The 27,929-nt window shown below is 39.4% G+C and overlaps 1 protein-coding gene across 1 annotated transcript in view; it reads left to right on the plus strand.

Moving 5' to 3' along the window:
- POLA1 (DNA polymerase alpha 1, catalytic subunit) overlaps positions 1–27,929 on the plus strand; it is a 180,590-nt gene that overhangs the window by 66,817 nt on the left and 85,844 nt on the right. Inside the window, exons 30-34 of the mRNA XM_083498264.1 lie at positions 40–172; positions 1,382–1,513; positions 1,667–1,841; positions 5,991–6,172; positions 7,353–7,484. Of these exons, the coding sequence (XP_083354390.1) occupies positions 40–172; positions 1,382–1,513; positions 1,667–1,841; positions 5,991–6,172; positions 7,353–7,484 (754 nt within the window). The remainder of the gene's footprint in view (positions 1–39; positions 173–1,381; positions 1,514–1,666; positions 1,842–5,990; positions 6,173–7,352; positions 7,485–27,929) is intronic.

Here is a 27,929-nt window from a genome sequence, read left to right on the forward strand (position 1 = left end):
AAAAATGTGTTTTCTCACACGCCTAAACTTTTCTTACAGCTATATAATTGGTCAGATTCTTTCTGACCAACCCCGAGATGCAATTGTAGAAAACATTCAGAGGAGGTTAATCCAAATTGGAGAAAATGTGGCAAATGGCAGTGTTCCAGTAAAACAATTTGAAATCAACAAGGTAAATAGTTTTGGTTTTTTTAACTGTTATGCCTGAATTTGTTTGAATGTATTCCATTCTCTCCTGGTGTCCATTTTTTGTGTTCATGGTAGCTGATCTTTTAGCAATTGCAGAGAGCATTTCTTAAAACATTTTAAAATTCTGACAGGAACAAAGAAAGTTAAAAAGAAAAAAGAATCTAAGTTTTAATCAGAGAGGAAGGCAAGATTTGTCTAGTGTAAGCCAAATTTGTACATAAATCTTTCCCTCAGATCTGTCTTTTTGCTCCCCCCCAAACCTCCCTCTCCAAACTGAACCAAGGCTTACAGTAGGGAGTGCCACACTTTCTCAGCATACTGCTTTTCATAAACCCATATTTCAAGCATAAGTAGTTTAAATAAGAGTTAGGGAACCTGTAGCCCTCCAGGTGTTGTTGGACTACAGCTGCCGTCATCCCTGACGGCTGGTCGTGGTGCCTTGGGCTGATGGGATTTGGAGTCCCAACAGCTTTTGGAAGGCGACAGGTTTCCCACCCTTTATTTCAGTCAATATATTTCTGAGCAGGTCAAGCATTTTTCTCAACCCCTGTAGGTGGGGCATGTTTGAACAGAAAGAGGAGCAGGTATGTATACAGTTGGTTAAACATTACAAACAGGATCTGAAAGCAGTACCCTCCTTTGTTGTAAATCCCCAACATTTGATATTTGGTCTGACCGTGGAGATTCTGTTTTGCTGCAATGACTGATGGAGAGCTCTTGATAGATGGACTGTTCATGAATCTGTGCCATCCATTTTAAAAGGTCATTCCCTTTCTATCCTGTAGTATATATTTTAAGTTGACTTTATTTCCTCTCCTTCCAAGTTTCCTGAAGTATTCTGACTTTACCCATTCTCCCTGTCCATTTATTTTAATCAATGACATCATTTATCTCTTCTGAGGGAGTGAGCCATTATTTGAGCCAAGTTAGAAGGGATGGATCTGCTCCTTAGCTTCTTGACATCATTCTGAATCTCTGTCTGCATTGCTATCCTTTATGAGTTTTGTTGCCCAAGATGGCAACTAGGAAGGAAATGCCCAGGTAAAAATAAATAATCTCATTTTACAAGCCAGTTTATGGAAAGCAACAGACACAGAACTTAATATTTATGCTATTTCAAACGTTGATGAATTTTGCAGTAGTTTTACCAGCAATTTCCCCTCTGTATTCTTTTTCTTTGATATATATATAGGCATTGACAAAGGATCCCCAGGACTACCCAGACAAAAAAAGTCTGCCTCATGTCCATGTTGCCCTGTGGATAAATTCTCAAGAGGGTAGAAAGCTGAAAGCTGGAGATACCGTGTCGTATATTATCTGCCAGGTAAAAATGTTCAGATTCATTTTAATTTAATAAAATGTTTATTAGTGCGGTAAATACTGTTAGCGATACGTTGTGTGCCAATACGAACTTAGAAAGTTATACGTAACTAAAAGAAACCAATAAACCTTTCTTTTTTGTTTCTTCTTTGTATAGGATGGATCAAACCTGAGTGCTAGCCAGAGAGCATATGCTCCAGAACAACTGAAAAAACAACCGAATCTTGCTATTGACACTCAGTACTATCTGTCGCAACAGATCCATCCAGTAGTGGCTCGTATTTGTGAACCCATAGATGGAATTGATTCTGTCCTTATTGCAGCATGGCTAGGTTAGTATTGCAGTTCAGTATTTACTTTGTGATTAAAGGTAAAGGTACCCCTGACCGTTATGTCCAGTTGCGGATGACTCTGGGGTTGCGCGCTCATCTCGCTCTATAGGCCAAGGGAGCCGGCGTTTGTCTGCAGACAGCTTCCGGGTCATGTGGCCAGCATGACTACGCCGCTTCTGGGGAACCAGAGCAGTGCACGGAAACGCTGTTTACCTTCCTGCCGGAGCGGTACCTATTTATCTACTTGCACTTTGACGTGCTTTCAAACTGGTAGTTTGGTAGGAGCTGGGACCGAACAACGGGAGCTCATCCCCGTTGTGGGGATTCGAACGGCCGACCTTCTGATCGGCAAGCCCTAGGCTCTGTGGTTTACACCACAGCGTCACCCACTTACCACTTATTAGTAATTAGTGTATGGCAGAGCAATCCAACCCTGCCTCCTCCAGCTGTGCACGATGTGCTGTAGGGGACTTGTATTAAGCCAAGGTACCCCTCAGCTCTGCCAACTGAGCTGGCTAGCCACTGGCAAACCCCCCACCCTTCTTGTGGTATCCCAACCAGCAGACAGCCCCAAACAGAATGTTCACATGGTGGGGCTAAACTATCCCAAAATCCACTGGATACCCAGCTGGTCTCATTGCAGATGGACGGTGGCATTGGACCAGTCCTGAACCAATTGCTGTGCCAAGTTAGAATCAAGCCCTATTGTCCACAACTACCACCACAGTCATCCGCGACTGGACCTAACGATCAGGGTTCCCTTTACCTTTACCTTTACCACCACCTTCAGCAGAGTTACTACTATTTGAATCAATGTTTTCATATGCTTTAAGCTTATCTTAGACTCTCCAACTGCTAGTGATCGTGTTGGCCCAATGCATGGCTGTTTGTTTGCTTACTTAATTTGTCTTTCTACCAAATGATGCTCGAGGCAGCCAAAACTAAATTACAAAATAAAATACAAAATAAAATACGAAACAATAATACATTCCCATAGGCAGTGGTAGCAAGGCCTGTTTGTATCACTTATTCTCAAGGTAAACTCTGTTCAGCAAATTTTAGGATGTTAATTTTTCATTATTCCGACCGACCCGCACACATCCTCAGGAAAGGCAGTGCATAAATTAAAGGGGGAAATAATTAATAGCAATTATAAATAATAATGTTAGAAAATTCTTCTGACCAAGATTAGGATTCAGCATTTCAAGAATACGTAGGCACAGTTTGCGCATCATTGTAAATCGTAATTAATGATTTACTGTAAGGTCACTGATCTTGCCTGCTTTGCTCTTCCCCACCGGTGAGCAGAGAAAACAAACGATTCTGGCATAGCCTTATCATGTTTTGTTTCATTGTTTTGTATGGCTCAGTACGACTGTAATCCACGGCATAACTTTCTTGACCTTTCAGTTTTAGCCAGCTAAGAATAATCGACAGTGTAATCCTATGCATGTCTACTCAGAAGTAAGCCCTATTTAATATAGTGGGGCGAAACTATTGTTAGTGAAAAATGCTTGCAGAGTTAAATCTTTGTGGTCTAACTGTTAACCAAACAGGGCTATAAAGTACTATACAATTATTTTTCAAAAAGAGATTCAGGTTGGAAGCCTCTAGGTGGCAGCACTAGACACTATTTCCATTTTATTTTTCAAAAGCTTTAATGAGTTATGCAGCAGGGTGATTAACTTTTAAACTTGCATAGCTCTCAAGTAAGACTGGGGAAGAGTGGTCCCCCCCCCTTATTAGCTTGTTTATTAAAATAACTAATTTTGAAATAATCACCCTGCAAATGGAAACTTTAGTCTTTACAAAATATTTCCTTTAAGCATAAAAATTACATTTAACCTGAGTACTATTACTTATTAACTGAAATTTAATTTTTTACACTTTTCCCCAAGGCATGATCATATGAAAGCTTATTAGACTATTCTTGCTGTTAATAGAATGTAATGGCTTTTAAAGTAAGAGATGAGTTTGTGATCTAAGATTCTTCTACCTCGCTACTTAATTTGGGGGATCCTAAGCGAATTAATTATTAAAAGCCTGTATATGAAAAAATAATTCACAATTAATTTTGACAGGTTAACTCATAAGCAAGAGAGATCAGTTCAAACAAGTCCTGGGGTTTCTCTTTTCTTTCTTTTTTTAAGGACTCTGATGGTAAGATGTATTGCTTCCATGAAATTTACTGATCGTTAGTTTTGTTTTATTTTTATTTCTGGAACAATGCTGAAAGTGGAACAAAATACAATATTATTAATCCAGGTATTTACTTAGGTGTCCTTAAAATTATACCTCTTTTTTTGCTTGGTTTGCTGTGGGCTTGAATCAGGACCACAGTTGGTTATGTTGTTTCCAGACAAAATAATTATTAATGCTAAAATGAAGGTTGGTGTAAATTGCTATTGATGAGCACCATTGACATCAGTCGAGCTCTGATTCACACAAACTGTATCTGAACTTCTCATAAACGAAGACAGATGGCTTACCTATACCTCTTTGTTTCTGTATCTCCAGTTCCAATATATATTTTTTTCTGATAATATTAAGTAAGGTTATCCATGCTACAGCATGAAAGCGCGGGGGGGGGGGGAATTCTATTCAATATTACTACTTAAATATATTTTAAGAGTCCCCCCCTTTCTGATTAATTCTAACATGATGCAAAATATTACGATAGAAAATGGTATTCAGTAAGTTTTCCTTTAGCACCTCTACATTACAAATAAACTCTTTTTGTAAGCTTGTTCTCTTAGGGAAATAATCAGAATTTATTTTCAATTGCTAAAAATGCTATTTGTCAAGCATCCCAGTTATAAAATATTTTAATGTTAATGACTTTCTAAAACACTAAGTAGATGAAATGGGCATTCGTTTCAGACTTCAACCCATCAACCACTTCAGAATAGTATCAGAAGTAATAGTGGTACTTTTAGACTGCTCCAACGAAGGTAGTATGTGGCTTGAAGTCCTAGTGAATGTATGAAGTAGTAGTAGTTGAACACTGAACATACATTTTTTAAAAAGCAAGTTGTTGAAATATTGTTTCACCTATCTTATGTTTTTACAATTTAAACTGGAATTAATTTTGTCAAAACCCTATAATCCCTATCTAAATTCATTAAGCTAAAATAGATGCCCTGTCAGTCAAGGGTGTGCCATGTGTCAGTGTTAATATTCCTTATGCTGTAAAAAGCATTCCTTTTAATTCTTCATTAGTAATGATAAATTCAACTCTCTTCCTATTACACATGGAAGTTTTAAATAAAATAAGTAAGCAAGCCCTCATGACGTGAGCATTCTTGCAATACTTTTTTTTTGTCACTCCTGAAGGTGACGTACCTATTGCTTAACAATTATAATGACACTCAACCAAATTCTTATTCTGTATCCTTGTGTGTTAAATTAGTTACCTTTATCTTTGATCCTGGCCGGCTTTTTAAAATGCATCTCTAAATACAAAACACATTAGTACAATAATAAATTGTTGCTCATATTTCCCAAACTTTCTGTGTTCTGGTAACCAAAAGTGCTTTTTTGTCTTCAATTCGCACTTTTTAAATACTGCTGCTGAATTTTAACAACTGCATTAGATTGAAACCTACATGCTGTTAACCACTGAGCCAAAATGAAATCGACCACTGCATTGAAGTCTGAGTTGGCAGTTGTGTACAGTCTTGAAGGAGTGGGTAATAGCAGTACAACCAGGTTTCTTTTAATGGAGTTTTTATATTCTCCCTTTCATTTTAATGATGCCATTCTGGTTTAAAGACTTTCCTAATAAAGATGCACAATTTTATTCAAATATTCTCTGTGTAACTTAAGAAAATAGCAATAAAGCTGTTCTCTAGGAGTAGCATCTTCGTAAACAAAATGTTCTATTGCATACTCCCCATGGTAGATAATGCATTGTGCTTGTTTTATTTATAAAGCAATTTTGTGTGAAAAGATAAGTAATTTCTTCATGTTACTCAGCTCTTCATCTTAAGTTTAAAATGGGAAAACGTATTCTCTTCTCTTTTTTTAAACACCTTTTCCTTAGGATTCAGTCTTCCTTTGGATTTTACAGTTTGTAATTCCTATTTGAAGCTGTATCAACTTAGATGAATTGCTTTCTACGGACTTTGAATTTATATTTCTTATTACCAGGGCTGGATCCCTCACAGTTCAGAGTCTCTCACCATTATCATAAAGATGAGGAGAATGATGTTTTGTTTGGAGGGCCAGTTCAGCTCACTGATGAAGAGAAATATAAAGACTGTGAAAGGTTCAAGTTTGCTTGCCCAAAGTGTGGGACAGAGAACATTTATGACAATGTCTTTGATGGTTCGGTTAGTATTCTGATATTTATATTTTGAGAACAAATTCTCTGTATAGGAGATGGTATAAGAAGGAAAAGAGCCAGTTAGATTTTCTAAGTTTCCATAAGGGGCATTTGTATGTTAATGCCAAATCCAGTTTTCCATACTATTCTCATGTGCTTTTTCAAAGTGTTACACATATATAGCATCTTAGAGCTGCTTACTTAATAAGGCCTATTCAGTGTCATTTGGCTACCCTAAATCAAGCTAATTGGAAGAGAACATTTTTTTTTTGAAGTTTCTGTTTTGTATTTTTACTTCCCTCTTCCCTTTTATATAGAAGTTTCTTCTATGTTATCTTTCCTGCTGTCTTCGTACATCAGACATAAAAAGTCATCGGGTACATTCCTGTCAAGGAGTGCTGCCAGAAAATCTATCTGTGACCTTGGATCAGAACTTGAATCAGAGCCAACTATTTAACTCTATTGCAATGTTATGCATGTACTAGTTATTGGCAAATTAGCAGGCTGTGGAGAAGTGAAAACCTTGAGAGTTAAAGCAAATAAATTCTGTATCTAAATTAAAAGCAATTATTTTAAGTTAATTTGGACAAACAGCAGATGTTCTGTGTTCCTCGAATCAAAACAAAGCAGTTCTTGGAAGCAAGCGAGAGGAAAAGGCAGGCACAGATCAGTAATACTTGGTAAATCCTTGACTTTGTTTCATTACAGCTGTAAATAAGATAGTTAATTGCATGGGGGCTTGACAACTTACAGATGGGCTAAGTGTAAGAAGAGCGGATGTCAAGCTCTGCAATCTCTTCCACCTGGAATTGCTTAATGTTGTTAGTGCGGGAGTGGTTGCTTGGATCACAAAAGTACAGATTTTTAAGCAGTAATAGAAAGGGGGGTGGTATGAAACTTGACTGCTCTTCAGTGCATTTCTTCATAATGAGAAATTTATTAGTTTGCTTTTATCTGTGTAGACAGACTGAAAATTCTGTTCGGCTAAAAAAGGTTGTAAATCTTCCAGTGAGACATTACTTCTGCTGCGGCATGTCAGATCCTGACTGCGCAGTCAGAGCCACAACAAGAATACTAGGACAAGAATACCACTTTGCCTTAGAATGTCTGTCTTTGAACTTTATACTTGCACAGGACCTTTTGCAAAGCTGTTGTTTATACTGATTTTTGGTCTCTTAAATCCGTAGGGCCCGATGATCGAAGCCAGCTTGCGACAGTGTAGCCAAAAAGACTGTCGTGAATCTCCTCTAATGTACCTAATGCAAATTAACAACAAGCTAAACCTGGATATAAGAAGTCATATTAAAAAGTACTACAGTGTGAGTAACTGTGTTCTTTAAGTTTATATTTAGTCCCTCATATGAGCAACACCCCTTCCTGTCCTGATCCTGGCCCAGTTCAGACACCAACATCTTGATCCTATAAAACCATGGTTTACTGAACCAGTAACTACCTGTGTGCTGGCATACTCTCACCTCTTCCTTCTTCTCATGTTTCTTACTTGGGTTGAAGATATTTTGGTTTCTTAAACTGATTTCTCATGTCTGAACCAGGTAATTGCTTAAACAACTTCCTTCAGATACGGTTGTATATACCAATTTCTTTAGAGCTAAACATTTGCAAATCATATGAGAGAATTTGCTTGGCCTTGTTATCAGACTGTGTTTGTACTAATTCAGAAGGGTTGGGGAAAGGAATCCTTTAACTTCAGTGTTCGCACTGTGTAGGCTTTCTTATGTGCATTTCTGTGAGAGTTGTAAATTCAGATCAGGGATCTCTTCTTTTGAAGTTAAGTATTTCACATTTAAGCAACTCAAAATCATATGATTAAGAAATTTTTTTAGGGTTTTCTGAGGACTACTCACATGAATGGCTCTGAACTGATTTCACAGGCCTTTGTTCGTTCCGTGGTTAGTATTAAAGTTTAATCATGCAAACCAGATATTATTTTAAGCAGCGGAATTTGGTTTGTATTTAACGAACAATGTAAATCTAGTGAGAACACCAAAATCTGATAAAGTGTTTTAAATTAGGACATTTCCTAACTTTTTAGAACTGTTTGTTCATATTATTTTTCAGAATGAGGCAACAATTTGTATACAGTGGTGTCTTGGTTTGCATACATTTTGGATTACAAACACCTCAAACCTGGAAGTGCATGTCCCGGTTTGCAACCTTTTTTTGGATTACAACCCATTTTAAATAAATTATTTTGGGAGGCCCCATTACAAACGGGCCTCCGGAATGGATGATGGTTGTAAATCAACGTACCATTGTATTAGATGCTTCCACGCGGTGTCAGAGCTCCACATATTTTAATGGCCTTATCATTTGTATAAATATCAACATGATAATTTGAAAAGATTTTTGCAAATTACTCCACTGAAATCAAGTTTGGTTCAACACACATTGAGACTTTTGGTTAAATATTGGTTGCACTTTGTTGGATTATCTACACCCTTCTTCCATCTCAGCTCTTATTCCTAGCTGCTTTGTAAAGATTTTGACCTTCCTCTTCTCCCATAGAAGCTTACAAGCATCCTTGTTGACAGTTTCACTATGGTTCCAGGTAACTTCTGATTTAGTCTCTCTATCACAGTGCTGAAAGTTGTGCATGGAAATATTTTCGGAAACTGGGATCAAGAAAGATTGAAATGCTGGTAGGGTGAAAGAGGCGCAACCAATTACTCTTTGCTGATGAAAAACACCTGGGTGCAAACAGTGGCTATCTATACCTACTCCGTATCTTTTAGGAGCAGCAGTATGAAAATGGAAAGAGAGGGTGACTACCGCAGAAGAACTAGGCATTAGGGACAGGTTCACATTTCAGCTGCCTCCCCATGTTCTATCTCTGGAAAAGAAGAAGCATGGAAATGTGGAGTGCAGAAATACTCTTATCAGCGGCACTCACTTTTTAAAAATGTGTATTCCTGAGTTACAACTCCTGTAAATATTGTGCAACTTCACAGTAGCTCCAGCAGTAGGTTTGGGACTTGGCTTGCTGAAGTTTTTCATTCATATATTTTTGGAGTCTCCCCCACCCTTCTTAAAACTTAAAATAGTGTGGCTTTAAAAAATTTGCTTGCAGGGCAACTGGGTGCACTGCACAGCACAGTGCCAGTGAGCTCCCAGTCATGTGCCAAGGTTTAGTTTCATAAGCAGCTGTTCTTGCCAATAGATAGGGTCCTCTGCCCCACTAGCAATCAACTTAGTGTATAGGTCCCAGAAAATCCCCATTGCTCAGGGTGATGATGATAGGAGCCATAGTACATAACCCCTGTGGGTGTACACACAGACACTTATTTCTACCTCATTTTTCCTCTTTGCTCCAAGGAGCTCAACATAACATACATGGTTCTCCACTCTCCCCCAACCCAACACCTTTTCATTATTACAATAACCCTGTCTTGTTATGATTGCTGGCCCAACGTCAACTAGTGTGATTAATAATAATTTATTATTTATACCCCGCCCATCTGGTTGGGTTTCCCCAGCCATTCATGGCTTTATAGTGCGGTCTGCATCTGAATCTTCCCAGTCCTGGTCCAACACTGTATCTGAAATGGGGAACCAGATACTGTTGAACTCTCATTAGCCCCAGGTAGCATGGCCAGTGATCAAGGATGATGGGAGTTTTACTCTGTCCACATCTGGAGGACAGCAGGTTCCACATCCCAGCTCTCTCTATATTGTCTGGAAACAAAATTTTGCTTTTTTTGGTAAAAGATATTGGAGTGGTTCAAACTAATGGCGAGAACAAAGTTCCATTGAAAAATATTTGATAGAATCTTGATTTATTTTAGATATTGTTTCAGTGTGTATTGACACAGCTGCACAATACATTAATAATTTTGCTCAGGCTTATATGATACCTTACGTTCTTACCCACTTTGTATTCTTTCCGCAACTTAAGTATTTGTGTACCTGTGAATGTAGCATTTTAATAAAATGGATGCACAACAGCCCAGATCATATAGTTAGCCCGAGATAATACAAATATTGTTTGTTATGTTCAGGCATCCATACGTTAGGGTTCTGTTTGGTTTTTGTTTTTACATGTGTGTCATATTCAAATGTCATGCCCACATGTAAGCAGCATATGTACTTAGGTGGGGTGGGAGGGCACAGTCTCTCTCCTCTACCACATATAGTAACAAGGTTGAGGGAAGTCATCATCTGAATTGGACCCTTGTAAATGTTGTGCCTATATTTGAGGTGACTTGATTCTTTGAAACTGCTTGGTGATAGTTCTTTACTTCTTCATAGTGTTCATATTATCAATACCACATGTTTAGTTTCTCCTTGACTGTATGCAGGGGCGTCTTACCCATAGAGGCTAGCGGCGCAGGGTGCCAGGACGCCAAGTTCTGGAGGGTGCCAGGGAAGAGGCGGAGGCTGGATGCGGCACTTCCTGGCTTTAGCTTGCCACCCTTGCCTGCCTCCACCATGCCTTGCCGAAGCAGCACCGCACCTGGAGCCTCTGTCTGCCATGGCCACCACAGCACAAAGCGGCCAGCTGAACCGGGAGGCGCTGCATCCAGCCTCCGCCTCTTCCCCGCCGGAGGAGCTGCCCTCCAACCACTGCCCGCCTCCTGCAGCCCCGCTGGCAGCGCCATCCTCCCTAAAAAACTCTGGGAAACGGGGGGGGGGGGGCGGCACCGGAGGGAACTTTGCACCACAGTGCCGGATATGCTTAAGACGGCCCTGACTGTATGATTATTTGATTTGATTTAGTTGGACAATACAGTTCATATTGTTCACTCATAGTTGCTATTTTGGAGTACTTACTAAAAGCCAAAGCATTAGGGCTGGGGTTGTCAACCTGGTCCCTACCGCCCACTAGTGGGCGTTTCAGGATTCTAGGTGGGCGGCAGGGGGTTCTACCGCACAAGCTGAATCCTCCTTCCAGCGAGCACTGGTGGGCAGTGAGGAAATTTTACCATCCAGAAAGATGCATTAGTGGGTGGTAGGTATAAAAAGGTTGACTACCCTTGCATTAGGGTGAGCCATACCATGATGTTGATTGAAAACTGCAAGATTGTATTTGCTTGGGAAATTATCTGTGATCTAGTAACATTTTTGCTGTTTTAGCAAACTTATTCCCCTTAAACAATAGCATGTCTTACTATTTTTTCCTCCCCCCCTTTTTTTTTACTATTTGGCTTCTCCAGTAATAAATTCCTTAAATATTCCCCCCACCATTCCAAATAATTTTAACTTTTCATTTTTTATCTGTACACATATTAAGCTTTTAAAAAAAGGACGACATCCTAAGATTTTATTCTTTCTTTTGGTTGCATTATTCTTTTGGAAGATTGATCTAGGTTTTAAACAATTTCTGCAGAAGAACAAATAGAAAAAAGAAAGAAATACTAGCTAATCTAAATTGGGGAATGAAGAAGGCTTTTTTAAGCATGAAAATTTCATCATCTTGTCAGCTGGCAGAATGCCTGCTGTGTGGATTCACAAAGGCTAAGAATTACACTTTCATGAAATTTTCCTCACTAACTGCCCTGGTTAATTTGAAAGATAACCCACTGTTCTAATTCATCCCTCAATTGGGTGGTGCAGGTTTTATCTTTGATCTGACAAAGCATTTGTGTTAATCGTTTTGGCCCTCTACTAGACACTCTTGGGATTGTGCTTTTACAATAAATGTGTCTGTGATAGCTCTTTAGTCTATTATACTTACAATAGATCCATAGAACTGGTAATTAATTCTGTACTGCTTTGGAAATGGGAAGAATAGGTGTAGCTCTGTCAAGTGCTACTGGAAGTTTGTTTAGCTGGTTCATTTTTGAAGTGTTACCCTGAGCTTTCAATGAAATATGTATGGTTTTAGAGGAGTTTGTTCTGAAGTGCGTGGCTATAAGTGGGTGATCTGTATCCGGCATGTACACTTTATAGCTTCTATAACTGATTCTCATGACAGAGTGGCATGCGATTCCCATTTAAAAATGTATATGTTATATAGGCATTAATTTCTTTTTAAAAATTAAATATAGCCACCACGTTCAGTCCATAACAGTTGGAAAAGTACAAAGGCTAATGTATAACTTCTCAAATCTCCTTACCGCTCCTTGAGAGATTAATCCTTTAAGAAAAACATCATTTTTGATAACAAAAAGTATTCAATCTGTAGCATAAAGTACTTGCTCTTGAGATTGACTACAAATACCCATCTTGTTTTGTAGTGTTTGTGTGCATTGTCACACAGCTATGCTGTTTTTACCAGATAATGTATTAACCCCATCTCAAGAACCTTTGTGTTGACTTTGGTGATGATATATCGAGATGTGTTTGAATCCATACAGAAGAGACGGACAAATGCCTTTCCAAAACATACACAAGATGGAATTGATAAAGGGAGCCAGTGTGACATAGAGTGTTCAACTAGACCTGGGATACCAGGGTTCAGATCCCCTCTCAGTCATGAAGCTGAATGGATGATCTCAGGTCCTTTTGAAGTCTATAGTTTTGTGTGGGTTGCCGGTCAGGTACTTGTAACCTCACATATAAGCTTCAGCATGATTTCTTCAGATGCATAGAGACTCCCGTGTGTTTGTTCCAGTAAACAGACAGGTCTGGGACTTTGGTTCACCCCTCCGTCACTGTCAGGCATCCAGCTCCAAGGTAGTGGTGACATTGGAACTAACCACAGGTTAGGATCCTATATCAGTATTGCTGAAAGAATGCATCTGTTTAGGTCATGCCCCTTAACAGCTATGGTTTTCTGGCATTTGGGAGTTTGAGTGAACATGGAAAGCCCTTAATACAGCCCATTAAATTGAAATGGGGTTGGGTTTTTTGTGTTGATTGAATATAATTCAATGTTTCTAAATAAAAGTTTGTATTTCTATCAGTTGTAATGTAGGGTGACCTGTCACTGAGTAGTGATTGTCAGCAACAAAATGGGAGGTCAGAAAATAGCTACGGAAGAAAGTGGGAAAAGGGAACATAAAGATGCTTTTCTTAAGGTGATATAGGAAATTCGTATGAGCTTTGAGTGTACTACTATATCTTGAAGCTGAATGTAGAAGTGAATGAAATAGTATTGTGGGTTTATATGTTTAGTTTAGCTCACGATGTACATTGTTAAATAGGGGTGTACCTGGCATAACATGCATCTCTAGGATCCATGGTGCGGTTGTTCCTGTTGTGATGCAAGGTTACTTGAGTTGCATGCAAAGGATTGTAAAGCACTCGCTGAATTTTCCTCAAAGCCTGATCTCAGAATAATCCTTCAGCTGGCACAGATTGAATTCATTCATCATAAAGTTATATATTCCACGTGACTTCTACTTTCCACAAAAGGAAATGATGACCAATGCCTTCATATTTCCAAAAACTAGACACTGATACACCTTGCTATTTCCCATATTTTGAATGCATTATACTTAAAGGCAGCCTCCTTCCACATTCCAGTTTTTTCTCTTAAATAAGATCTCACAAAGCCTTGATATGACCGTTGGTGCCCACCAATCCAGGTGTATTGTGCACTGTTAACTCTCGGCTTCTAGACTTCATGGTGCATCGTTGGGAACTGGTGTAGTGTAGTGCCTAACAGCCATCTGTCATGGATGCTTCAGCTGGGATTCCTGCCTTGCAGTGTATTAAAATTCTATGATCTTTGAGCCAAATCTCATCCCAACACCACCAACTTAATAGGTGACCTTAGGCAATCCTGTCTTCTGCAGTACATGAGTATTTAATACTATGTTTTAGTAAGGATTACTAAGGTAATATATATGAAACAATTTGAACACAATATTCCATAGATATGTGTGGCAATGCTTTCTGACCCACTCCCTTTACAGTTACTATTTGTGTAGCAGGGTAGAGCTGACTGGGAATAAGTTCTTAGTGCCCTATTTTCTGGAAAACCCCCACACTAAATCACATTATTTATTTACAGTGGTACTTCGGCTTAAGAACTTAATTTGTTCCGGAGGTCTGTTCTTAACCTGAAACTGTTCTTAACCTGAATCACCACTTTAGCTAATGGGGCCTCCCGCTACTGCCGTGCCACTAGAGCACGATTTCTGTTCTCATCCTGAAGCAAAGTTCTTAACCTGAAGCACTATTTCTGGGTTAGCGGAGTCTGTAACCTGAAGTGTTTGTAACCTGAGATACCACTGTACTACATAAACTCATGATCAAGGCTGCAATCCTGTCCCCACTTACCTGGGAATAAATCCCATTGAACTAATTAAGACTTGCTTCTGAGTAGTCTTGGTTAGGATTGCATTATAAATCTTTTTCCTGGTTTCATAACATTTAAACAATGTTTTATGAAGTCAGTCTGTTATAAATTGCTCTTGCACCTTGTCAAATACTTAATCTTGACCTGTGTGCCATTTGATGATCTAGAGGAGTCCCCTTTTCTTGGATAATGTTCCCATAACTGATATTGAGCCATAGCATGAATTCCAGAAAGGCTTCCATGAGTTAGGCCTTTTCCTTAAAATAGAAACTGTTATCCCTCTGAGTAAACAGCCTGGCTATAAATTTTGGGAAGACATCAATATAATTAACTCCCAGATCTTTTATCACTGAAGTGCCAAGGCTGGCCAAAGCCTCTATCAGGGCTACATTTTGCTATTATTTCCTTATGCTTGCTTGCTTAGATTTCTACCCTTACCCATGCCAAGTAGTTGAGGTTTCATAATTCAATAAAATGAGCATCAAGTTGCTTTAATAAAGCATGTAACTATACTAGTAATTTGGGGCATTGTTGTTTTCAACTCTTTCATCCTCTCTACAGTCCTCATACCCTGATCAAGTTCTTGCAAAGATTAAAAAAATATTTTCATTGTAATATGTTTATCTGCTAATAAGTTGAATCTTAACACATTTCTTTTCTGTCCAGAACACTTTTTAGAATTGCTAGTAATCTTTTTGTGACTGAAGATACATTCCATTTAATAACTTGACCCATATATAATCTTAGAGCAGGCTGTCAGCACACAAGTCTTGGGGACCTTGGATGTCCCTTTGGGGTACTTAATATAACCTACAGTACTCCTTCAAAGTGGGTAAACAGTTGATGTGGAAGTGAAGGGTTGTAACCAAGGCTGTTGCTGTTTTTGCTGTCTAGACATAGGAAGGTAGTACATTGGAGAAGACCACTTGTCCTTCTAGTGAGCCTTGCAACCATGAAAACCATTGTGTGTCTTCTCAGTGGGACATTTGGCACTCAATACCTATTTAAATTTGGCCCTCCTATAGATTAGTCATGATTTGCCAATGACAACAATATTATTTGAGAAATAACATTGATTGTGCTATCATTGGTACTAGTTGATTCTTACTACTTCAAGCAAAGATCTACTTTTCTCAAAGAAAAAAATCCTCCCCACATGTCACATTTCAGCAGACCCTAAGGTCTTGTAGAAGAGAAGCTGACACATAAAAGAATTAATCTTTTCATTTTTGACAAAGTTAGTAGTAAATACAACATTTAAACTTTTCTGGGAAATTACTTTACCATTTGAATTACAGAGTAATGCGTTGCTTAGACAAGATGTGCTAGGTGGCTTTTTGTTTCTTCTTTTTAGATAGTCTTTAAAACCAGTCACCATTTTAAAGAACAAAATACTGTTAAAGACACCAGATTGTAAAAGCTTTGCTGCTCCTTCAGAGTGTCTTGGGGCCATCCTCTGATATGTAATTGCTTTTACATCAGTCACAAGAGAGAGACAAGAATGCGTTTTCCTTGAACTTAACAGTTTGGGCAATTTTCTATAATCCAGTAAATACAAATTGTACCCTGATTATCCATCTAGGTCTGTCAAGCAAATTTTAATGGATGAATGAATGAGTCAAATCTGTGCATACAAATATATAAATGTGCAAAATATGGGTCTAATTACAAGGCAGCTGAATTTACAGAAGGTCAGGTAAACAAGGCACCAGTGTAATGATTATTAATTGTTAATAATGCCTTTGGGAAAACATTCACATTTGTTTTTTAAAGATCTAATAGTTTTTGCCTTATTGGTAATAAGTAACTACCAATAGTAAAAGTAAAATGTATTTATTCTCCCTCCCCGTTTTGTACTGTGCCTTAATATTTTATTGCATCTTCCAAACTAACAAGACGCTATAGTACATTCTTTCTCTCTAGATCATAAGGCACTATGTCCTTTGGGATTGTCTCCAGTAGCAGACAGAATCCATAGGAGAATGGCATCATACAGCAGGAGGAGGTTCCAGTGGGAGTAGAAGGGGACTTATGCTTAAAGGGAGTCCCACATTAGTAACTGAAAAAAGAAACTTGCTCCCACTTCCAGTTGACTTCAATAAAGGGGGAATTTCCACTGGGAACCTCACCAGCATCACTTGTTTCCTGGAGTGGTGGGTTTTCTAGGGTGATAGTTCTGTAAGTCAATGATCTTGAGTCAGTAAAAGATGGGTTGTGGAAGATCTAATTGTACATATCTTTTCTAGCCAACTATTCTACAGATTTCATCTAGTTTGGGTCCAGGTCTGTGGCTGCAACAGTGGACAAAATAAAGGACATGTTCCTAAAAGCCTGGAACATTGATCCAGGCTCAGAAGTTCATCTTTCTTACAAGTCTTCTGGAACCAGTTGTTTGGGAGTCAACTGGATGAGATTTTGGTGGAAGCAAAGATGGCAGAAAAGGCACAAGTAGCCCAAACCCTTTTTTTTGGGTGGAGAAGGGGGTCACTTTCTCCTACCAAAGGACTTGAAAAAATTCAGCCCAAGATGGTGACAAGCCAAGCTATCTTCTCACATAAACTCTTCAGCACAAACATCTTTCTTTGTCTCCAAAGGGAGAAAGTACAGTCCCATTCTTCCTACGATTCTTGCTGAGCTTCTTGACATGGTGTTGCTTCCGTGCACAATCTCCATAGAAGTTTCTTCTTTCTTATACAGTAAAGCCAAGTGCTTTTTCTGTTGGTGGCTGTTTCCAGATAGGTTGGTAACCTGGAGACCCTGAGAAAACCCCCTCTTTGTTGTTTAGTAACTATGTATGCCACTGTCTTCATTTGGAAGGCTCACTATCACAAGCCAGTAGCTCAAGGGATGTGCTTTAATGTAGAACGGGGAGAAGCATCAGTTGGATAGAACTTTATGCTATCAAACTGTTGAGTGGTATTTTGCTAACCTAGTAAGACTGTCATGCCAGACCACCTAAGGTTGCTTAGAAGAGCAGAGTTGTTAGCCCAGTAACTAGTCCTGTATCTTCCATTGGATTTTTTTAAACCTAACCTGGGCCAGTAATCATAATAATCTCCATAGGAGTGGAACTGTTCATCCATACCCTAGACCAGGCTTGGCCAAACTTGGCTCTCCAGATGTTTTGGGACCACAACTCCCATCATCCCTAACTAACAGGACCTGTGGCCAGGGATGATGGGAACTGTAGTCCCAAAACATCTGGAGGGCCAGGTTTGGCCATGCCTGCCCTAGACAGATGGACCCATCACTACTCCGGGCACAGAATGGAATTTCTGTGACTCCCTGTTCTTTCTAATGAATGGAGAACACTCTGACCTGCTCTTCTAAAGTTAGTGGGCATAGAAATGAACTTCTGGGGATAGGTAGGGACACCTGAAACTTGTCTATGACTCTTGAATGTTGCTGCTTTTATTTGTTCAGTTTCCCTGTTTTGGTTATGATTTTTCACATCTTCTGCCAGTATGCAGAGGGGTGAATTGCTGTCTGGGTAAGAGAGGAGCCATTTATCCTGGATGATGTCATTTGGAAGACCAAGAATGCACTGTTAAATAAAAACAAAAGTTCATTTCTTATTATACTTAGTTGAACTTAAAAGGATCTGTGCTTATTCTGGTTGAGTGCTTGAGGCTTGTTTCCGTTGATCAAATCAGTGTAAAATAAAACCCCTTAACAACATGGTGCGCTAACTGTTCTACCATAAAATGTCAGTTTATTTTCCCCCTTGCTTTTTTTCATGTGTAAAACCTGTTAATACACACTGCCAATTAAATATCAAACTACTTCACTATCAAAAGGTGCTAATTTCTATTTTTAAATTCAATTCAGCTTTTCAAATATGTGTACAAGGAGTGAGTTTCTCACCCCTGCTCCCTATTTAGGGATGCTCCTTTCTTTTATCTCTCTCTGCTCCATGCTGTTGCAGCATTTTACCAGCTTTATTCATTAGCATATCCACCAGCAGTTGTGCAGGAATGCAAGTAGAGTACAGGTTCACAGAAACTCTAAAATTTTGCAGTTCTGTGATGGCTGTGCTTATGGTTCTAGCATTGTCCTGTGCCTTTGAAATACTGTATTTGGATCATAGAGAACTGGGGTTCATATCCATGCTAACCCATGAAGTTCACTGAATGATCTTGGGCCAATCACTACTTTTCAGCTTAGCAAGTCTCATAGAACATGTTGTCAGGCTAATGACGCCCAGCTCTGTTTTTCTTTTTAATGAAATCCAACTGAGACAGGCAAGTCTCTAAATTCATCTCTGCTGTCAGAGGTTGAATGGATGAAGGTGAATAAACCAAAATTGGTCCAGATTTAGTTTATTGGTTGACTGCGAATGTGCCTGTTCTAAATGGTGGTCACATTTCCTGTAAGGTCCAAATTACAGGGTTTTAACCAATCAGACATATTCAGGATAAACCCATTGAAATAAATGGAAATGGCTATCCTTGGGATAGCTCAGTTGGTAGAGCATGAGACTCTTAATCTCAGGATTAAGATTCCTGCATTGCAGGAGGTTGGACAATATGACCCTCGGGGTCTCTTCCACCTCTACAGTTCCATGAGTCTACAGTGGTACCTTGGGTTGAGAACTTAATTCATTCTGGAGGTCTGGTCTTAACCTGAAACTGTTCTTAACCTGAAGCACCACTTTAGCTAATGGTGCCTCCTGCTGCCGCTGCGCTGTTTCTGTTCTCATCCTGAAGCAAATTTCTTAACCCGAGGTAATGTTTCTGGGTTGGTGGAGTCTGTAACCTGAAGCGTATGTAACCCAAGGTACCACTGTATTCTGATTCTATGACTATATTGTGGGTTCATTAATTTTAATTATTTTACTATGAGTAAAACTTAGTTGGATACAATATTCAGTAGTTCTGTGCCTTTTATCATCTACACCACTGCTTGGGAGACCTGGCAACTTTCATTCATAATTTGGTAATTTACCCCTTAGGGTACTGTAATGTCCCTATATGGGACTGCTGTGGTGGCATGCCAGTCTGAATTGGTTTCCCCATATTTCACTTGAAGCAAGTGGTCTTAACTCAGTTTCTGTGATGGCGGCCCTAGTGTACTTGAACTCTGTTCCAAGAGAGATTAGCCTCCCCTCTCTTGTCCTGCTCGTTTTGATCTCCTCATTTCCTTTCCTGTTTCTTGTACTTTCCAGATCTTTCCTGTTTTGACAATGTTGCTCTTCTGTATTTGTCTCTTCATTCTTCTCTACAGCTGTCAACATATTCAGTTTAAACTTTACATTTCTTACAGTCTCGCTGCATATTGGGTGATATCCAATGCTGTGCGGATGGCATTCTGTTTGTACGATGTGACTTTCCTTACCTCAATCCCTTGGAGCAGATTTTGAGGGACTGCAGAAGAGAGATGGGGGAAGGTCTGTTGCCGAAGTGGAACTCTGTTGTATGAGTGAAATGGCAGTGTTGAATACAACCCGTTATCTCAGTTCATTCATTTTCTTTACTCTCCGCTCGGCAGAGTTAGGGAGGATAAGCCAAGGCCATGCACATAAAGTCATAATGTATTATATCTGAACCTATCCGATTGCCTGCAGATTTAGAGCATGGGAGTATTGGTTTAGGAACTATGGAATAATTAGTCCAGAGCTGTATGTGAAATTCTTTAAATGTTATTTGGCTCTAAGAACAAAGCAGGTCTGAAACCAGAAATAAGAAATTGAACAAGACTGCACAAAATACAGCAATAAATTTAACATTTTATTTATGTTTTCAGAAACTTGTTTCTGTCCGGGAAGATTCCTTAAATTACTTGTCAGATTAAGCTACTGCATCTTGAATATTATCATTGTGATACAATATCAATTTTGGTGCCCCTGAATTTTGTTTGTTTTTAAAACAATTCTTTTAGATAATGTTTCTCTTTGGGGGAAAAATTAAACAATATTTGATAACTCTTTAACTTCTATATGTATATAGCATGGAGATTTCCAAGGAAAAGGAATATTCCAAAAGTTGATTTCCATCGCCTTCTGATTTCTGTCTTGGCCAATTTTTTCTAACATGAGTTTACTAAAATGAGTAGACAACAAATGTTGTTGTGAGTGAAATAAATATATTGCCTGAGAAATTTATAAAATGTGTTTTATTTAGTTATTTAATGTTCAGGACACAATTCAAATACTTTGGTAATTGTCAAGCTGTTTATCCAAGATTGCTGTTTCTGAATATTTTCTGTTGCTCTCTGAACCTTGTACTATCTCAAAAAGATTTGGGGTGATCAACTGCGGAAACTTAAGCTGGTGACACTAAAGAGGACCTCTCTGACTTAGTCACACAGGATGGACAAGAACAGGCTTCCTCAACCTCGGCCCTCCAGATGTTTTTGGCCTACAACTCCCATGATCCCTAGCTAGCAGGACCAGTGGTCAGGGATGATGGGAACTGTAGTCTCAAAACATCTGGAGGGCCGAGGTTGAGGAAGCCTGGACAAGAACATATCCATTGAGCTGGTCCTTACAGCAACCTGGCTTTAAACTGTTTAGGACTTTATAGATAATCACCAGCACCTTAAATGGCACTCAAAGAGACCAGCAGGCAGTTGAAATGACATACAAGGAGTAACATGCTTGCTAAAGCATCTAGTCCAACCCCCTGAAATGCAGGAATATCAACCAAATCATACATGACAGACCTCTGCTTAAAAGCCTGCAAGGAAGGAGAGTCCATCACAAAGAGTGCAATACAGGAGAGCTGCTTTCATGCAACTGAGGCATGTATACCACAGCCAAGTTTGTTTTTTCAATAGGTGGCTGTCACTAATCACCATCCAAAACTCAGCAAAAGCATTCCCAGCTACAACCAAAACTTGAGAGTTTGCCAAACCTGATTTTTCAAGGGTAGTGTAACTCCCATTGCTGATGTTTCCCCAGTTCAGTTGACTTGCCAACATCCAGCTCATTATTGATTTCAGGCACTGGTTCAGTACTTCCATGATGTTTTTGGCTTGAGATAGAAAGGACAGATAGAGTTGTGTGTCACACACATCTTTATAAAAAAAAAATTATTCCAGTAGCACCTTAGAGACCAACTAAGTTTGTTATCGGCTTTCATGTGCATGCACACTTCTTCAGATACACTGAAACAGAAGTCACCAGACCCTAAGGTGCTACTGGGAAGAAATTTTTTTATTTTGTTTCGACTATGGCAGACCAACACGACTACCTACCTGTAACTAAACACATATTTATGATAGTGAACTTTAAAACTTTGATGTCTTCCAGGATAGCCAGTGTGGTGTAGTGGTTGAGAGCGGTAAACTCATAATCTGGTGAACCAGGTTCGCTTCCCTGCTCCTCCACATGCAGCTGCTGGGTGACCTTGGGCTAGTTCCACATCTTTGAAGTCTCTCAGCCTCACTCACCTCACAGAGTGTTTGTTGTGGGGGAGAAAGGGAAAAGGAGATAGTTAGCCTCTTTGAGACTCCTTAAGGGGAGTGAAAGGCGGGATATCAAGTCCAAACTCCTCCTCCTCCTCTTCTTCTTCCTCCTCCAACAATTTCAGGTAGATTATACAATTTGACCTTACCTGTACCTTACCTGTACCTACTTAATACCTACTTTTGCCATTTGGTGAAATAGGTTGTATCTCGTCTTGTCAGTTGTATGCATATTGGTAAGTCCAATATATTTTGTAAGCAGTTCCTAATACTATAATGCATTTTCCCATACCTCTCTGGGGTTTTTTTTTGTATTGATTGAAGATTCTGCTGAAATATGTTTAGAACCTTGCTTTCTGTGGTAATCACAGAAGTCAGTGGGAAGACAAGCAAATTGTATTGAAAGAAATTGTGTGCATGTGTTTTGTGTTTCAGCATAGATTATCTCTGCCAAAATAACAACTGTCATTTTGCTTTGCTTTTTATTAGTGGGTTGTAGCTTGCTACACTGTTACTGTTACAGCTATCCTTTTTGTTTTGGTTTGTTGCTATCCTCCCCCCCCCAAAAAAAAAATTGTCACTAGAAATGAGTTTTTTCTAGGTGTCATGATTTTGGAACATTAGTGTGCTAACAATATCGTGACCTTATTGTTTAGATTAAGCAGTGCCGGGTGATGACCCTGCTTCACTGCACTGTTAAAGCTTGTGGGCCTTAACATTCAGTGACTTTGAAACTTGAGTTCTGCTTAGAATTTCATGTCATGTGCATCACAGGAGAAAAAGATGGGAAAATGTATACGCTGAGCCTATAGGACTTCCTGTGGTGCTTATTAATCCTTTATGGATCATTTGAAATGTTTCTAGTTTATTTAAGCTTTGCTGCTTGTATCAGATTGTTCCTGCAAAAAAGAAAAAGTGATCATGCTTTGAATTTTTAAAAATGATCTCACTTTCAAGCAAAAGCACTTTTATGCTCCATTAGAGTTGAATTTGCCAAACTCTTACATCGCATTAACACAAGCTTTACTGGATAGATAAATGTGTTTTTCAAAGGCTGACTTGAACTTTACCAAACAGTATATTAAGATTTTGCTGCTTATAATTTTTTTTGCTTGGCATATTTTTGAAGTAAACACAAAGAGTTGGAAATGCTCTATATTTAAAAGAACAGCTTTAAACTTAGAGCAGAGGCTGGTCTGAATTACAAAATGTTTAATTGGTATATTAAAACATCACCCTTCTTGATGATATTGAAGTTCTGAACATAGTTTATATTTAGCTAGTACTTTTACTTCTGATGGTGCATTTATTTCTTAGAGAAATTATGAGTTCCATTTCCTTGGTGCTTGGTCAGGGGACTGAGAATTCCAGGTAACTCATTTTATCTTAGGCCATTAAAGTTAATGGGATTTTTGTTGTTGCATTTTAGTGGATGCAAGACCAAGCCATTAGGGTCTTGTCCTGCAGTGAAATCTGCAATCAGAGTCCCCTACTGTTACGTGGAGTATGAGTGACTGCCAAGCTCTACAAAAGCATGGGGTTTTGTGTTACTAGATATCAGTAGTTTGTGTATTTTCCATATGTCTTTGCATGTACGTAATTGGTACTGCCAAATTTTGTCCTTGCTTTCATTTTCATGGTTTCTGATGAGGCCAGGACACCATGCAATCATTCTTCATTGCCTTCTTAGATAAATAAGCCCAATGGACAGACAAAGTGAAGAAGTCTTGGTATACATTGCTACATTGTCCCCCTTTTCCCCCATTGTGTTTTATAAAAAAGCAAAATGGCCATTATTGAGATGAAGTATGTTTAGGGACGTCCCTATCAAAGAACTCTTGGAAGGGTACAATGCCCTCGGTTCCAATTCGCACACATGACCCTTTTTACAAGTATGATACAGTCAAAAATCTGGGATCACACACTATAAAAGCAATTGTGTTGAAGGCCACTTGTGCTTATATACTTAAGAAGAGGGAGAGAGAACGTCTTCCTTTTATTTTGCAGCTACTATCTATGTCTGTTTTCCTTGAGCTACACTTTTTCAGGAGTCACAGAGTTGTCCAATTGCTTTGTTAAAAACGGGACTCGCACAATCAAATTCTGAAATTCCATGAGATTGTAAGGCAATGATGGTAAACATCCCTACTCCCAATTTACATAGTATTATTTATTTAGTTTTAGTGCTGGAAAAACAGAGTTGCAAACCTCTGAAGGAAAACCCCTACATTCAGGTTTTCAGGGTCCCACCCTATTGCAAATCTCTATAAGGAGAGAAAACAACACAGCAACTTATTCTCAGTCAAAGTAATGACATCCAAAGAGTTCCTGCAGAGCCTCCTTAAATCTTCAAACCTGCAACTTTATCTCTGGGTGCTCTTAGATACTAGTGGTTGCCAGGCTATATTTCCATAAGGCCTTGGCATTGTCTTTGCAGAAGAGGGACCGCAGACCTGATCATCTCCCACAAACATGATTTTAAGTGTGTTGTACAGCAAATAGCAGTTTGGAAAGTCACACCTACTGCTTCTATGAAGGATCATTCACATAGTGGGTGACATGGATAAGCATAGCCTGTATTAGACTGTTTGTTCCAGAAAAACAGTGAGTTCTCAAAAATGACCCATACCCTTGACACTTAAATGTCCCCAGGGTGAACAGGAAATGCAAATGGATGGACCATCCCACTTGACCAACTGTATGCCCTGGAACGTAGGTCTGGCAGATCAGATTGCGCATACTGGACTAATCGGACCTAGTAATGAAAATACATCGGCCAAACACCCATTGTTGTAAAAATACTGTATCCTCTCTATAAGATACAAAAAGAGCAGGAAAACACAAGTCTTCAGAGGAATTATTAGTCCAATTGGTGAGGATTCCATAGGAAGACTTGTATCCATTGTAAGTCATACTCACAATAGACAATTGAAATTAATCGGCATGGGTCTACTCTGACTAGAGCTTAGTTGGATATCATTTCAATACTATAATGGCCAGAGAGTCAGTTGTATTCTATGAAGTATTGTTGCTATTTTTACAGGACACTGCACCTAGCCATCTTCCCCAAATGCAGTTTAAAAAATGTATGTGTGCTTCAATAGAAAGTTAAAAACAAACAGAATATAGTGTTCAGATTTTACATTGGTTTATGAATATTGGTTCATGGCGGGGATATTTGGCACTGTGAGAAAAGTTATATGGACTGGACACAGGAAAAGTATTTGCTGAAGCAAACTAAAGAGTACATGTAGTGAAACAGTTTAGCTCAGAAACCATCACTCTAACCTGCCTCACAGGGTTGTTGTGAGGATAAAATAGAGGAAAACTCTGTATGTCACCTTGAGCTTCTTGGTGGAAAGATGGTGTGTGTGTGTGTGTGTGATATAAATATGTTATATATTTATAAACATATATGGGTATATGTTATATATAAATAAATAACATCTGTATAGTTTAAAATATTTTGAATTTAATAGTAGTTTTAATTTAGATTTAGTAATCTTATTGAACACTGGCAAATTATGCATGGGGAAGTGGCCGTGGGAAAAGGCATTAAACTATTAAGTGGGGGGACACACTTCAACATTTTGTAGAGTATCTTGATCACTTATTCCAAACTCTTCCAGTTGGCCTGGAATCAGGAACCTTATAGCTTTGTTTAGGGTTGGTGAGGGGACATCTGGAGAGGGAGAAAGGGAAAAGGTGTATTGTTCCTCCTCCCCCCCAACCACCTATATAGTGGGGGGAGAGTTTTTTAAGAGGTCCAATGGGATGTGTCCACCCCACCCCGCATCTTAATCCCCTCTCCCAAGGATAGTACAAGCTTTCAGATATTCAAAGAAGCCAGTTCCTCCCTCCCTCCAGCTTCCTTTTTGTCATCTGACACCCTCAACATCCCATGGCTCAGCTGCCCTCAACATTCTTTAAGCCCTGGAGGTCACTGAGCATAGGTCTTTCACTGAGCCCTTCTGTTGTTGTTTTTATTCTTTTTCTTTCAATTTACTAACTAATATACTTCTGTGTACCTGGGAAGTCCCCCTCCCCAGCTATGCACAAAGCACAGCTGCTTTCTTCTCCTTCTTTTTTGATGGATCTATTTAACTTCCTAAATAATAGATATGGGATTCATACAGCTTTGGTTTTAGAAGGGAAGCTGCAACTGTTCCTGCTGCTGAAAATAGTTAATGTGGAGGAAAGTATGAGAATTTCCTCACCCTTTACATGGCAGCTTGGATGTATTGGTTTCACCGCAACTGTTTGCCGTGGTAAATTCACAAAACAGAGGCGCGCATCTGCAGATGCACATAAACAGACATGGACTGTCAGTTTTCCAGCTCTTTCCCTCATGTCTTGATATGCATAGCTTCTATATTGACTGAAGTGAATACTGGTGTTTTTAGGCTACATTGTTAAGGGTAAAGTGGTCCTCAGTGAGGTATGTCTCCATTCTACAAATATAGGAAATGAATATCCTGGAGACAGAGGAGCTCCCTCTATATTCTTGAATGCCAGCTTTATTACGATATTAGAGAACACTGTTTAGAGCCCGCCCCCCTTTTAACATAAAATGAAGTATTAGAAAATGAAACAAAAGTTTTAAAAAGTTAAATTTTGTATTGGGGGGCCTGGGACATTTTGTCACTACAGGCAGAACTCCGAGCGGCGGTGCCCACTTTCTGTCCCTGTGAGTTGGAGAGGCATGGTGGTGCAGGGTGAGTGCTGGCGGTGAGGCTGCAGGAGGTGTAGCCCTGAACCAACCTTTCACTTGTCTTTCCTCTTCTGAGGGTGACACCCTGAAGCCTGGCTTCATGGACCAGCTGGCTGCGCTTCCTGTTACACTGAACTAGTCCTTGTAATAGGAGAGGGCAGACTCTCTTGCTCTGAAGGCTTCCTGCCTCAGGAAAAGAAATTCGGAGTCCTTCTAGGTTAATGGGGTTGGAATGAAAGACAGAGGTATTATTTGTTCAAAGTTCTCAGGTCCTAGAGCTGAGAAGGTGGACTGGTTTTTAAGAGGTTACTCATGGATCTTCCTCTCAGGTACTCAGGGACCCAACATTGTTAGTGAAGGCTCAGGTAGCTTCAGTGGCTATAACTTTTTAGGTTGGATTACGGACAGGTACTCTGTGTAGGACTGCCCTTGAAGACAACTCAGAAGCTTCAACTGGTCCAAAACACAGCAGCCAGGTTACTGGCTGGGGTTCCATTTAGAACTCTTATAACCCCTGTTTTAAAATAGCTGCACTGGGTGCCGATTTGCATTTTGGCCCGATTCCAGGTGCTTACAGTAGTGTTTAAAGCCCTAACCCACTGAGCCTCCCCACCCCCCAATCTAAACTACAACCTCCTTCCCTACAGACCCTCTCAAGTGTTAAGGTCAATGTAAGTTACGCTGCCCTTGGGTGGCTGGGAGACGGCAGCCTAGGAGAAGACATTCTCTTAAGCTGTAGAATTCCCTCTTCACAGAGGTATGTCTGGCACTTTCACTGTATAGTTTTCTTCATATGATCTACCTCTTTATCCTTACCTTTGACACCTGGAATATGGTTTTAGAACTGTGCCTGTTCTTCTGATTATAACTTGTTTTAACTCTTTTTAATATTGTATTTTTATATTGTTGCAGCCCACTCCAGAAACTTTTGTTGTAGGGTAAATAATAATAATAATAATAATAATAATAATAATAATAATAATAATAATAATATTTATACCCCACCCATCTGGCTGAGTTTCTCCCCCCTAGCCCTTGGTTAGCATTATGACTGATGTCATTAGGGAATATATCCAGCCACAAAGTGCCGTGTGCAGGTTCACTGGAGCAAGGTTGGAGGGAGGCAGTGCACAGTCCTTCTCTGCTCAAGCCAGTCTCACTGCTTGACTGTTGGGCCAGAGAGCACCTGAAGGTTCAGCTGACCCCTGGCTCCAAGTTGAGCACACCTGAGATGAGAAATTATTTGTCTTTTCTGTACCGTGGGCTTGAGTGATGTTCCAGGGTGAATGGTATGCATTGCATGTGGGCGAAAGGTTCCACCAAGTTATAGGCTGAACAGCCACCTTGCATTGTCCCTGTGAAATAGCGTGCTGTATAAACGTCAGTATATCGCAATTCATAAATATCAATATATCTTGGTACATGTATCTAGAAGCCTCCCTGGGC

This window comes from Podarcis liolepis (genome assembly GCF_965112155.1).
Source record: "Podarcis liolepis genome assembly, chromosome: 4".
In the NCBI taxonomy this organism is placed as follows: domain Eukaryota; kingdom Metazoa; phylum Chordata; class Lepidosauria; order Squamata; family Lacertidae; genus Podarcis; species Podarcis liolepis.